Here is a 14,631-nt window from a genome sequence, read left to right on the forward strand (position 1 = left end):
GTAACATGACAGGATCCGGTGTAATACTTTCGTTCATTTATTGTGTTACTTGGTAAGTAAATGTAATGCAAACAATCAACATCTTATGAAATACGCAAAGTGGTGAATACTGATTACATTCATGAATACTCTGTGATTAGGAATACTCTCATTAACTAAGAGGATTTCTGTATGGTGTGTGTGTGTGTGTGTGTGTGTGTGTGTGTGTGTGTGTGTGTGTGTGTGTGTGTGTGTGTGTGTGTGTGTGTGTGTGTGTGTGTGTGTGTGTGTGTGTGTGTGTGTCAGCTGTGTTTTACGGCCCTAAGCTACATAAAAAGACCAGACCTTCATTGAGTGGATGTGAGTGTTGTAATGTCACACATCACCACTGGAGGGCACTCACGGTGCGCAAAAGACTGAGGGATTTTAGATAACAGTCCATTGACACAATATTTAAAAAATCCGCACATATTCCAGAGAAGTCTCTGTAAACAGAGCTGATCATTGCTCTAAGTAAAATATCAAGTAGGTGAATTTGATTTGTTTTTGATACAGGCTCACATTTTTCTGTAGTTTTTCTTCTAAAGACTAAAAGATGATCTTTAGCGCCTCTATGATGTTATGAAGAGAAACAAGTCGTCTAAACAGACATTGCAGCTTGAGAGCTCCTTCAAATGACTCCTTTCCTATTTCTTCTGGTTTGTGAACAGATTAGACATGAGAAAAAAAACTGAAAATCAGTATCATTAAACTGGTCGTGCTATAACAGAATCAGTGATTAAAGGCAGAGCAGCATAGAAAAGATGGATTGCCATCCTCTGCCAGTCTTTCATTGGCGTGTTCCACCCTGTGCTACGCGCACTTCACTTTTTTTAAGAGGCATATGTTCATCCAAAGCTGCTTCCTGTTGATATGATGCTGTGACTCACATCCGCATCCTCACATGCCAACTTTATAAGAACATGGTAATCATGATAAGCTGTAGAAGATGAGAACCCAGCATTTGGTGGCTTAAAGCCTTGTGCAAGACGTCATGGCGTTAAATTTAAACTACTACATCTCTGTCAATCATTCATAACAAACTACTACTTAAAATTTGTTTTTTGTGGACACTAGTTTTTCCAGGAAAACAGATCATGTCATCTCATCAGTTGGGCTGTTATTCTGAGAAATGTAAATTTTTGTCCTGTAGTCTCATGTAATTGGATGAAAGAGGCTATTAAACTCAAATGCCTCGAACCATTACTCCCTGTGAAGAGTATCAGGCTGGATGAGTCACCACAGTCAGACACACACAACCTCCTGACATCTATTCGGCAGTGTGAGGACTTTATTGGGAAAGGTAATGTCTGTGTTTACGAGCCGTGTGTTTCCGTCCTCACACATTGCTGTCCGCTGTGCTTCAGGAGTCATTCTCTCTTTTGGTTCTTTATTGTTCTCTGGGTGTCATCAGATCTACAAATCCTGGAGAAACACGTTTTCCATTAAAAGCAAACTAAACATTGAGGTTATTATATGAGCACAAAAGGACCAACATAAAAAAGGGTAACTGATGTCAAATCACTTTGTTAGCCATGCTGTGTTATGAGGATCAGTCCATTACATTTTAGAACACAAATATTTTTACAATGTTACAAATAATTCAGTGGGGAAAGGTGATCGAAGTTCACTTAGACAGAGAGGAAAAGCTGTGGAGACATTTGAAATCCCAGATGAACCTCCAAACACTCCGCTGCCCATACATGGACACAAATTAAGGATGAAATATTTTATCGGCAGCCGAGCATGCAGTTTCCTGTTAGACAAAGTATGTCTGCACTCATAACTAATTACTTGTTTTGGATGATGTCTAATATGAGGCCAGCTGGCTGGATCAGTAAATAGCATTAAGCAGAAAGCAGATAAGTGTGCAGGTTTCGAGGTAGATGGAAAAATCAAAGTGCGTAGTTTGAAATCTGTTTGAGAAGCATTCATATATTCTATTTATTCTTCATTTTCATTCTTTCTTTTTTTGCCTCCAAAATGTTTGACTTATCAAGACCTGAAAAGGCAATGTGTAGTTTTGAGGAACAGCTGATCTGCCGATTCTCTCAGTTTTCCATCTATTTTTCTTTGCCGAGTTCATCCTGGCAGCGTCCTTGAATGTAACAGGCAGACAGGGTCTGAATACTTCTTTTCAACTTTCCAGAAAAGATATTATTGACGTGCTGGGCATCCTCGTGCAACATTTTCGTGAAATGTTCAGGTGGTTGTTTGGGCAGCTACTGGTCTATTTTAGTTTCTCCTGCTGAGTCAACAGTGACCGACAGACCCGAGAGACTCAGTCTGCTCAGTGAAATCCATTTACTTCATGCTGTTGACTGTTCTCTTCACTGAGAATATGTAGGAAATCAGACAGAAGGTGTGTTTTCATCAGCGGCCCAGCGTGGCAAATGGTTCTTCCATCACACTGATAATGTCGTCCACCCGGCCGTCACTCTTGCCCCGGCTTGCGGGGAGGTCACAGTTCATCCCCGGGCACACAAAGAGAGACTATCAGAGAAGTACATTCGTTCACATCGGTGACGGTGGTGATAATAATCCATCCATCCGTCCGCCTGCCGTCCCGCTTCATCCAAACGAGGGTCACAGGCCGCTTGGAGCCGATGCCAGCCAATTATGGGTGAAAGCAGGGTGTATCCTGAGCAGGCTGCTAATCCATCACAAGGTAAACACAAAGACAGAGAGAGAGAGAGAGAGAGAGAGAGAGAGAGAGAGAGAGAGAGAGAGAGAGAGAGAGAGAGAGAGAGAGAGAGAGAAAGAGAGAATTCATGCACAGACAGGGAAATCATGCAATCCCACAGACAACCCTTATTATGTGGCCAAATGATAACAAATGTTGCAATGAAAAGATCCCAAAACCTCCAATAGTTTTCTCTTTTTTCTTTAATTGACTTGATCTGAAAGTTAGAAGCTTTTCAAAGAGTGGACTCAGTGCATGAATTGAGTTTAATGCCTAAAGGCATTAAACTCACTCAGCATAGAGAATCATGTGCGCTTCAGTTCACCAAAAACCAAAAAAAAAAAAAAAACAGAAAATGTGAAGATTTCCCTCAGACAGAAGGCACACAAAGACCTATGTTTAACATAATATCTGATTAAAAAAACAAAAAACAAAAAACACATCAACTAGAGATTCATCAGTTGTATTAAAAAGAATTAGTTTGTCTCTCTGCTTTGCAGTGAGGGGAGCAGAGATGGTGGCAGAAAAACCCACAACGAGTTAGAAGCAGCAGCGTTTGTCCCTTCCTGCTCCAGACAGACAGCCGTGACACCGATCAAGGAGTTAGTAACACTCACAGGCCACATCTGCTGTCTTATCACATTTAGCAGAACATGAATAATAGATAAATAAAGCATTGGAGAACAAACATCCTCTGCAGGGAAATTTCATCCTCGGGGGGGAAATAAACTCCGCTGGCATCATAGTTTCAAACGCACATTCGGGGTTTTTAATATGTGAAGATGAACTGCCTGACAAATGAGAAATTTGGGCACATATTTGAAAAAAGTGGAAAAAATAAAGAAGGAACTGAACATTCTTCCAGTTTGCGCAGTGAGTCTAATGCACTCGTGGGGTTACTGATATCCTGAAGAATAATACTTTATGAGGTAAAATAGAAAAACACCTGAAAGGAAACCAACGCAGAGTTTCCTTTCCTCAGTATTTTGTTGTTTTTTTTTTTTTTTATGTCAGATGAGGCAATTTAATATAGTTATTCCTGTTTAGAAAAGAACAAGGGAAGACTATGCAGATTTCACTGAAGTCACAGTTCATAAAATATTCGAAGTAAAGGGTCTCATTTATTACAAAGCTGTGGAATGAAGTAATAACCCACGCTTAGATCCAAACCCCATTAGCCGTTTCAGAGGGTCAGAAGGCACACCTGGCTGATGGACCTTTTTTTTTTCTTTTTAATATAAGTTGAAGATGAGTTTACCTCTGTGTCCATCATTCAGTGAAACCTTCTGGGAACCTGACAGTGGAGAAATCTCCACTGAGAGCACATAATCCAAACACCGCTGGTTTAATAATCAATGAACTTATGCTAGGTTATATATTATTTATCGCTTTTAAGAGTCATCAAGAGCAAGCATCAAGTAATCGTACAGGTGTAGAGATTTAGAGAAAACAGAGACAATCAAGTGGGACACTGGAATTACTGCACAAACATAACGAACCACTGGACATCCTGCTTTCTGTCATCAGCATCTTCCTCTTTGAGTCCTTTATTCAATTTGAGCTGTTTAGTGATTTTATCGTCACGTCACGTGGAACTATTACAGTAAATCCTGACGTATCAGCCCTGGTGGTGCATCGGCTGTGGCATTGCGGTCGGCTGAATCCTAGTTATTGCAGGAGGTTCATCCAGTAGAAATTAGAAGAGTGTACGATCCAAAATTCAATAACTGAACCCGTCAAAAGGGAACAACAAAGCAGCTAATAAGAGTAAGTTACAAAGTGCTAAAAATGGGTTTGAATGGGAACTTTGACCTCTTTTGAGTCTGGATTTTAATGAACACCTGTGGAAAAAGCAGCAAAATAACTCACTGAGATCATTGAGGGGTTTTTGTCTTTAATGAAGTAAAGTGTGGATCTCTTTCAACAACTAATAATCTTTTCTCAAGCAAATTCCTATTAATTTTGAATAATCTACTGACAGTAATTTTTTCTTGATTTGCCAGGGTCACGGTTCTGTTTGGACATGGACGCTGGTGTGTTCCCTGGTTCTGCGTGGCCGTGAAGCCTGGGTTGTGACCACTGCTGCTGCAGAGCAACCCGAAAAGCCCCAACAGATGGCGAGGCCGGAGAGCACGATCCCATGGAGACACGGGGTGAAAACAGGGACAAGAAAGACAAGACAGAGGGTGAACGGCAACAACTTTAAGTCATGCTTGTCATTCACTCCACACTGTCATAAAATTTAAATGTGCATCAGTCCCCGCATTCATTTTCAGTCCTGCTTTATCCAGAACTGGAACCGGTCCCAGATATCACAGTAGAGTCCTCCCTCAACAGGCCGTCAGTTCATCAGGGCTAAACGCAGAGACACAGACTGCCAGCCATGTTATTTGTTTTATTTTATCTCTTTAAATGAATTATTTGTGACTGCGAAGCTGTACTTTACCCCTCATAGGACTCATTTGACTGGCAGAGCATGCCAAGTCCGGGGACAGAGGAGGCTGACGGTGGACCGGAGCCGAGTGACTCACTCCGCAATCTGTGACCCTGTTGAGAGATCTGACAGCCCAGTGTCTGCCGACTGGCTGCCCGGAAACAGCCAACAACTGAACCCTGAACCCTAAAGGAGCTCCATACTGAAAGGCAGCAAAAAGACCGGAAAACAAAACCCTCATCAAAACCTGAGGAGAAGATGGGACCTTGGAATAATCGTGCATTTCAAGCATTTGCACTTCTGGTGAACCGCAGCGGTTGTCACAGCAACAAAGTTTTTCATCTCAAACCAAAAGCATCCTGTGAAGCTGAGCTGAACCCTCATCCTGTTAATGAGCACCCAGTGCCGCCCGGCCGTCTCCCTGACCGCTTTAGGCTGGCAGAGCGCTGAAACCGTGCTCTGTAAACCCTCACTACTGTAGGTTGACGGTCCATCATCGCACAGACGCACACAGTTACAATTCCCCACAGGTGGAAGGATATGGCCGCCATCTTTAGTGCTCATGTTTAAAGGAGTCAGTCAAGAATCAACCACCTCAGCTATCAAAGGTGTGTTTCTGAAAGTCTCTTACACAGTTCAAGACGAATGAGATGTTTCAATTTGAATTAAGTTCGTACCCAAAGACTTACTGTGAGTTTGAATTGTAATCATCACAAACTTCAGGAAAATTTCACTCATAATATAATTAATAAAAGTTTGGATATATACAGAACATATACGGTACTTTTTTCACTGATTCATTCACACACACGCTCACACATCAGCGGAGGCAGCTGCCATCCAGGGTGCTCCGTTCGTCTATCAGGAGCAGTTTAGGGACCAGTGTCTTGCTCAAGGACACTCTGACCAATGGACAGACGGGGGATCGGTCCCATTAAAAGTCAGGCGCTCTGTTTTCATACAATCGGTTCCACATTGGACCATTTAATGGATTTTGGCTTTGATTACATAATTTTATGCAGAATTATTCAATATCAAATTAAATATTTACAGAGTTGGACGGAATATTTCATGTGGGAATTTTTTTTTATTGTGCCAAAAGTTATTGTTTTTGTCATTCGGGTTAGAATTAAACTTTAAGAAAAACATGGTTGTAAGTAATTACTGTGCAAACAAAAAAAAACTCCAAAAAACCTTTGCTTCTTTTACTCCTGAGAACAGTTCAATGCATCTGAGAAAAGCTTGTCAGAACTATCCACTGAGGTAAATCATCAGAGATTTTTTTTTTACATGATAATAAAAAAAAAGCACAATTGTTCTCTGCAGGCTGATGGGAAATAACAGGGAACGAGGCCAACAAAGTCAAATTGTAAATGAATGCTCTGATGAGCGCCTGGGCTGGTGACAGGCTGGAGAGGGATATCTTGAATACTAACTGTTCACTTTAAAGCGCCGGGATGTGCACACGGCAGGCACTCAGAGAATTGTTGAGACTAGGACTTAACAAGGATTGTTTTGAGGTAAATTGCTTTATTTGCACAGCTGCCATTGGAGTGCAGAGAGCAAAAAAAAAAAAGAAAAAAAAAAGACTGCAGCCTCATTTAAAGTCACATAATGTGGCAAGATGAGACGCCTCTCACAGGATCACAGTCACTGGAGTGGAGTCTCTGCAGGAACGCCACCTTTGTGGTGTTCAAGCACTTCTGCTGCTGCTTTAAGAGAAAAGCAGGGATCGGCAGGTTCACAGTAACAATACAAACATGCTGATGTTTATGGGACTGCTGGAGGGTCTGTGTGCATCAGTCCCCACGCCGCTCCGCTGCTCCCTCATGGTCATGCTCCAGGATCTATAAGGATTGCATGCGGTCAGCTACTTGAACTGACTTCCAAACACACAACAAACAAGCCTGCAGGTAACTTTTCTGCTGATGAGCAGTCTGCTTTTCTTCATCATGGACCGTCCCAGTGGAACTCCGACCGGCCTGGGAGGATGAGGAGAAATTTCACATTTATCTATGCAAGTCCTTGTGAAAATGTTGGAATAATGCTGAGACATTGATCTGTTTTGTAATGTAAATCACATATTTGCTTTGTGCATCAAGCATGTTCAGGTCTGTATACTGTATGCTACATGTCATATTATAATTGTGAGAATGGTTTGGGATAATCAACAGCTGTGATTTATCTTCTGATAAACGATGATTGTCTAACGTCCATTTTTTGATCAAATTACAGTTTGTTAAATTCAAACTGATGTCTTTTTTCCTGTATTCCCGCCTCTGCTGTGATGCATGTGAGTCTAAAGGAATAGCTATAGTAGATGAAGTGATCATCGAATTTCTATTCATGAAACAATAGTTTCCACGTTTCTAATTGATTGCAATCGGTTGTAAGTTCATCTCATTTAGAAAACAAATGAGCATCACTCGACTAAAACATTCACTACTCCTTTTATTTGACAATATGTCATTGTATAACTCGTGTTTAATGAATATTTGTGAGCCATTTTTGGACTTCCGCGTCATTCCTCCACTTTTTCAGGAGCAGCTGAAAGGATTTCTCTGAGTGGAAGAAGACTCTGGATGTGAGGGAAGCAGTTCCTCAGAACGTGGTGAATTGATACCACTGCTGCAGTCAAAATAAGGCTTGATTTCCTGAGGGTCCTCTTACTCAGCGGTAACTTCTTATGCCACATCTTTTCTTCCTCACTTGAAACTGAGGCTACAGGCCCACCTTACAGCGAGTCGCATTCATGCTGCTTCCACCGGCTCCTTTCTCCCAGAAAGAGACGGGGAATTTTCTCTCAAGTGTTTGTGCAGGAAGCCTATTCTCTACGGTCATACGAAGGGAAATTTTAAAAAGTGCCTTCCTCCGCTGTGCTCGCAACCAGCACAGCTCAGCTCCTTATCAAGGATCACACTTTTATTACCTTATTTCTATTCAGAGAGAGACTGATGGAATGAGTCAATCAATTCCTAATTTGAACACATTCAGAGATATTTTATGATTGGCAGAAGATATTAAATTCCTTTCTACAAATACACACTCAGATAGCGTCTGAGTATCAATTTTGGCCTTCTGCTTAATTATTTTAACCAGTGAAGAGCTCAGGGGCTGACCAAGCTATTTGAAAATGTGCCGACTTGCGTGACCTTCAAGGATTTACTAATCCAGCCAAGTTTTCACAATCCAGTGCGGGTTTTTTGTCCGGATCAGTGGAAAGGTTCACATGAAACTGAAGTCTTGTTTGTTTGGGACACACCAAAGGTCACCGTTCGTGTATTTATCCCCCTCAGCGATCCCACTGACAGCGGCAGCGACAGGAGGAGGAGGTGGGAAATATGGAAGACGTGTGATTTCTGAAAAAAAGAGCATATGAATCACAGAGTAGCAGCGTATCACTCTCTCTCTCTCTCACACACACACACACGCAGTCCTTCCCACTCTGCTACAAGTATGTGCAAAGACAGAAGCCAAGAAGCCTCTGACAAACACACATTCAAATAAAGATGCAAAAAACAGCCTTTAAGTAATCTTACAGGGTCATGCATACATTTCTGCACGCTGAATTATCCAAAGAAACTGTTTACTATAGCAAATCACCTGCAACCTGAGATGAGGTTTTCACACACCACCCCGGGCCATTTATTCCTGGAACGTTACATAACGGAGCAGTGGGCTCTGCTCACATCCAGCCAAACAGCCGCCTCAGAAGAAAACAGGAAGGTAAGAGGATTGAGGAAGCGGAGAAAGCGCAGCCCTTCGTCATCTCTCTGCATGGTGTCCTCCCAGAGATCCTTCACTTTTATCCACATATGGGGGCATCACAGGGAGGGGATTAGTTAATTCATCAAAGCATCAACATGGGGAGGAAGGACGGAATATGAAATGAAATCAAATTCCTTTTGTAAATCATATTCATTTAGAAATGTTATCTTTTAAGTTTACTGATTCTTTTATGTGCACTTCATGTTAGGTTGAATATGAGCAGGATTCACATTCCAGTGGTGAGAAAGAAGTCTTAAAATATTTTCAAATGCCATTAGTTTTCCATTTTCCATTTCACGATTGTCCTGGAAATGGTTAAAACAGTCACAGTGAGTGTATATTTGTGCCATATTATCATGACAATTTTTTCAGGCGAATGACAAAATCAAAGAAGCCGAACAAAGAAATAAATGAAATCATTCTACCATAAACTTTATTTCAGCATATTCTTTACTGATTTAAAACCATGATGGACACATTACCAAAAAATGTGACTTTTGACTCCCCTTTTCTCAAAACTTTAACCTCAATTAGATTTGATGGATAAAAAAGTGAAGAAGATTTATTTCCAGAAAGTCTACGTTACCTGCAGGTGTGAAAGTGATTGTCTGTCTATTTTGCAGCACAGACTTCCTGAATTGGAAAAGCAGTAGAGAGAATAAACGGTAGGAAGACCAGTCAGTAAGAACAGTGTACATACTGTGAATAATAAAAAGAAAAAAAGTCTGCAAACACAGTGGCTATCTTTGCTTTCTAAACTTTTATCATATCACTTCTGGGCTGCAAACACAGACTGGTTGCAAAAGACATGGGCTAGCACAAAAACAGAGGTATTTTCTGATGAAATACCAGAGTCTGCCTTCGTGGCAGAACTGTTTCAAAAAATCACAATAAAAAATTCTAAATGTTGAAAATACTCTTTACTTATTTGTCCAATTACAACAATAATCATGTGAAAGGGGCCATGAGGCATGCAAAATGTAAAACTGTTTTAATTTTCGATCAGTAATGCTATTATTGTTCACTGGTGCCAAATATCTTCACATCACATCTGTACATGAAACAGCAGCTGCATGTGATCATTTCATATGAACCTGGAAACACAAAATCACCTCTCCAAGCACCTCGACAGGTGAGAATGACTGCATGGGAAACAGTCATCTTGCAGTGAAACGGTGTTCAAAAAGCATGATTATTAATAATCACTGCTAAGCTGATGAATAAATTCTGGGGGCCGTAATTATCACTAAAAACATTACCTGCTGGCGCCGGGACAAGCTGTCAAATCATGGTGCATATTTAATGATTGATGATTGATATTACTGAAGTCGGCTGTGAATGCCTGTGCTGCTCCCAGCCCTTCGCCGGCCTCGGAAAGCGGCTAATATTTCCAAATGAGACAGTAAATGAATGTGGCATTTGCGTCATCCCGGGGTCGTGTGTGTCAGACATGTCACGTTCCAAATAGCCTATTAGTGTTGTCTGATCGATTAAGAGCCAAACTTTAAACTGGGAGCCGTCATCGGGTACCTGCTCCTATTGGGATCATCAGGATTTACTTTCCATGGCTTGAATTGTAATGAAGTGCTGTTGAAAGTACTGTTAATAAAAAGTAGCTGAATGGAAGTAAATGAAAGTAGAATTAAATGGTGCTTCTTTTAACATTCTTATAAATAACAAAAGGCAAAATGACACTTTTTAAAAAAACATACTTGACTCCAGTGAATGAACAATTTTTAAAATGACTTTGACTGCATCTCGCAGATTTAGCTAATTAGATTATTTGTGAATATCTCTTTAACATTTTGTGTCATCATATCATTCCAACATATCGTTAACACTTCCCTCTGTTAACTTTCTCATTTTGAATCACATTTTCAACGAGTACTAGAGGTTGCAGTGAAAACCGCCTCCCATTCCCCTCAATCTATGTGATGGACCGGTGACCGGTAAACAGTTGCTGCGAGATTCAATCTGTGTGATTTCTCAACATATGAGGAAGAAAGCTTCACCTCTTTAGAGTCAAAGCTGCAGGACAGGCAGGTATGCACCCATAATTTATGTGATTACTGCAACATAACAGGAAGCTGGAGCCGAAGTGACAGGATGCTGAGTATTGTTACATTTCTAGGAATAGAGCACGTGGAGGGCTGGACTCAATGTGTACATAATTATTCCTCGTATTTGCAATCAGAGCTTGATTTCCTGTGATTAGGTCAAATCATTCTGACAACTGTGTCGTTATGAAAGTATGAATGTATCGATGTTAATGTGAATTTACATGCAGATGCGAAATATGCTGCAAACATTCTGTAAATTATCTGTTTATCTATAACTATAAACAAGCATTTTTGGGAAATAACATCAGATGCATGTCACTCAGAGTCAGTTGTTTATTACCACACAATACAGAGCAAACTGACATAAAATGAGCAAAGTTGGTATAAGATATGAACTGCATGTAAAGTCATTGTAATATATTGTAGTATAGAATTCAGTGTAATACAAAAAATCATCATGATCTGAGCTGAGACATTTTTACATTGCTTTTAAATGTATTCATTTATTTGCTTATGCCTCTTTCATATCAAGCCAAGCAGTAAAACTCCAGTAAAGTGTGTAATTCATCCTCTGTCACAGAACAGAACAAGATGGGCTCATTTAGAACAACAGAAACTACATTTCGTGAATTTCCCTGAGGTTATAAAGTCAGACACAACTAAAACTCTGGGGGGTTTTTTTCCTGCTTTTAAAAGCTGTGTTTGTGCTGAAGGACATAAGTTTCAGAGGACAGTGTTTGGATTTAATTTAATACCTTTGGGGGTCGATCGTAAATCTGCTCACCAGCAGGTTTTCATTGTTTGTTTCAAAGTGACCCCTGACGGGACATGAATGTGCCTCTCTTGTGGAACTTTTATATCATGGAAATTATCCTCTGGATTACATGCAGCTGCATACATGTTATATAACTAAACGTAAAGAGGCAGATGTAAGCTTTTTAACAACAGGTAGTTTATTATGATCGCCTCGACAGGTAGAAGACTGAGGTTGAACACAAATCAAGGCTTCCATCAAAGAGGTGAACCGAGATAAATATAAAAATAAATTTCATTGATGGATCGGTCATGGCTCCATTTAAGGCTCTTTATTTGAACACTAATTGGTTGCCCTGCAGGGCTCTGAAAGGTCAACACAACCTCCTGTCGTGACGTTTGACCTCACAGACATCAATGATGCCACCCAAACACTGCTGATGTTTAAAGCTGATTTACTGTGCCAGACAAATCAAAGTAAATGCAATGGCAGGGAGGGACATCTCATACAGGGAAATAGTCTGAATTTAAATGCTCATGGAGGAAAGTTTATTTGGTATATTGTATTCATATTCACTGAACATTTTTTCTGTACTGAATGAAACTGCATGAAATATCTAACACAGCCTATGAGGTCGTCTGAAGAGAAACACCCCCGGTTTTAAAGAAATTTGAAATCTAGTTGTCGACTCTCTCTCTCACTCTCTCTCTCTCTCTCTCTCTCTCTCTCTCTCTCTCTCTCTCTCTCTCTCTCTCTCTCTCTCTCTCTCTCTCTCTCTCTCTCTCTCTCTCTCTCTCTCTCTCTCTCTCTCAACTTTATGGGCTTGTCCTCTGAGTGATGTCACCTCACTCTCGTGCGGTCCACCCACGGCGTGCATCTCCTGCTCGTCTCCCATACGGAACACTTCTCCAGGACGCGCAGGCGGCGTTACGCACGCTGATGTGACATCTGAGGAGGGACCGTATTTCGCGGAGTCTTTGGATTCGAAACGAGGTTTTTATGTCGCATCTGTGGCACATTCGGGACTCGGCTGCAGAACTGATGGGAGGGTCCGCGATGAAGGATTTGCTCGTTGAGGAGATCTGTTTCTGCAGCCTGCGATTCTCATGCAGGCTGCACGACGTGTGCGCCGTCCCGGAGCGTTACGCACAGCCTTTCCTCCGTGCGTTAACATGCCAGTAGAGCGCAGACGGTCTTAGTCTTTTGGCGGGGAAGAGAGGGAAGAGCGACAAAGATGATAAAGAAGGACTATCCGCAACCAGAATGGATTTAACCCAGCTGAAGTTTTTGGTGGAAAACGTCTCCAGCGATGAAAACACCACCGACGCGCCGTTTGCGTTACCGCACACGGAGGCAGCCACCGCGCTCATCATCCTGGTGGTCACTGTGATCATCTCGGTGACCATCGTGGGCAACGTGCTGGTGATCGTCGCGGTGCTCACGAGTCGGGCTCTCCGCGCGCCCCAGAACCTCTTCCTCGTCTCCCTGGCCTCAGCGGACATCCTGGTGGCCACGCTGGTCATCCCCTTCTCCCTCGTCAACGAGGTGATGGGCTACTGGTACTTCGGGAGCACTTGGTGCGCCTTCTATCTCGCGCTGGACGTGCTGTTCTGCACCTCATCCATCGTGCACCTGTGCGCCATCAGCCTGGACCGCTACTGGTCCGTCACCAAGGCGGTCAGCTACAACCTGAAGCGCACGCCGAAGCGCATTAAGTCCATGATCGCCGTGGTGTGGGTGATCTCCGCAGTCATTTCCTTCCCCCCGCTCCTCCTGACCAAACACGATGAATGGGAGTGTCTGCTGACCGACGAGACCTGGTACATCCTCTCCTCCTGCATGGTGTCCTTCTTTGCTCCGGGTCTCATCATGATCCTGGTTTACTGTAAGATCTACAAAGTGGCCAAGCAGCGCTCCTCCACCGTGTTCGTGGCCAAAAACGGGCTGGAGAGGCAGCCGTCTCAGTCCGAGACCTGCTTTGTGAGGAAGGACCGGTTCGAGATGGAGAGTCCGAGCAGCCAGAGCTCCGGGAGCAACCAGCCGCAGCAGGGCGAGCTGGACGACATCGACCTGGAGGAGAGCTGCTGCCAGTCGGACACCAAGCCGCGCCACCACCGCTTCACGAAGCGGAGGAAAGTGGAGGGCTCGGACTGCTGCCCGCCCCCGAACTGCCGCCTGTCCTGGGCTTCGGCCCGCGCGCTGCAGCTCTACCCGGAGCAGAAGAACCCGGCGGGCAGGCAACAGCTGGCCGCCGCCAACAAGACCAAAGTGGCCCAGATGCGGGAGAAGCGCTTCACCTTCGTGCTGGCGGTGGTGATGGGGGTGTTCGTGCTGTGCTGGTTCCCTTTCTTCTTCACGTACAGCCTGCGCGCTATCTGCAGGGACAGCTGCTCCATCCCTGGCGCGCTCTTCAACCTCTTCTTCTGGATTGGCTACTGCAACAGTTCCGTCAACCCCATCATTTACACCATTTTCAACAGGGATTTCAGAAAAGCCTTCAAGAAAATCATATGCAGAACTTCAAAACGCACGTGAAAGATTGCACAAGGGATTTTTTTGTTTTGTTTTTTTCTTTGCCTCTGTTCCTCAGCAGTACTGGGACAGGACTGTATTATAGCACAGGCTGATTTGCCCCTCCATTATTTAAATGTATTTATCATGAAATATTTCGGTGTTGTGTACACATTTAAATGTCTATGAATAAAAGTAAGAAAAAAAAGACATTATCACTTCATTAATGGTGGAAACCTGACCAATCAGAATCAGTTATTTATTCACAGAGTCTGGGGTGAGTTAATACATTGATCTCTGTATAAGTCATGCAAACTTGCACATTTCTACGAGTCATTGTGCACGGTGTCTCTCCTGCAGAGTTTCCAAACAAAATTGAAGTTATAGTATCTTATGTGACTGG

The 14,631-nt window shown here is 42.6% G+C and overlaps 1 protein-coding gene across 1 annotated transcript; it reads left to right on the forward strand.

Annotated features, from left to right (window-relative positions):
- The first annotated feature begins 12,586 nt into the window (after nt 1–12,586).
- Nucleotides 12,587–14,427, forward strand: adra2db (adrenergic, alpha-2D-, receptor b). The gene has a single exon (XM_030115618.1). The coding sequence runs from the start codon at nt 12,981–12,983 to the stop codon at nt 14,250–14,252; it is 1,272 nt and encodes a 423-aa protein (XP_029971478.1). The 5' UTR covers nt 12,587–12,980; the 3' UTR covers nt 14,253–14,427.
- The last annotated feature ends 204 nt before the right edge of the window (nt 14,428–14,631 follow it).

This window comes from Salarias fasciatus, chromosome 2, assembly GCF_902148845.1.
Source record: "Salarias fasciatus chromosome 2, fSalaFa1.1, whole genome shotgun sequence".
NCBI lineage: Eukaryota > Metazoa > Chordata > Actinopteri > Blenniiformes > Blenniidae > Salarias > Salarias fasciatus.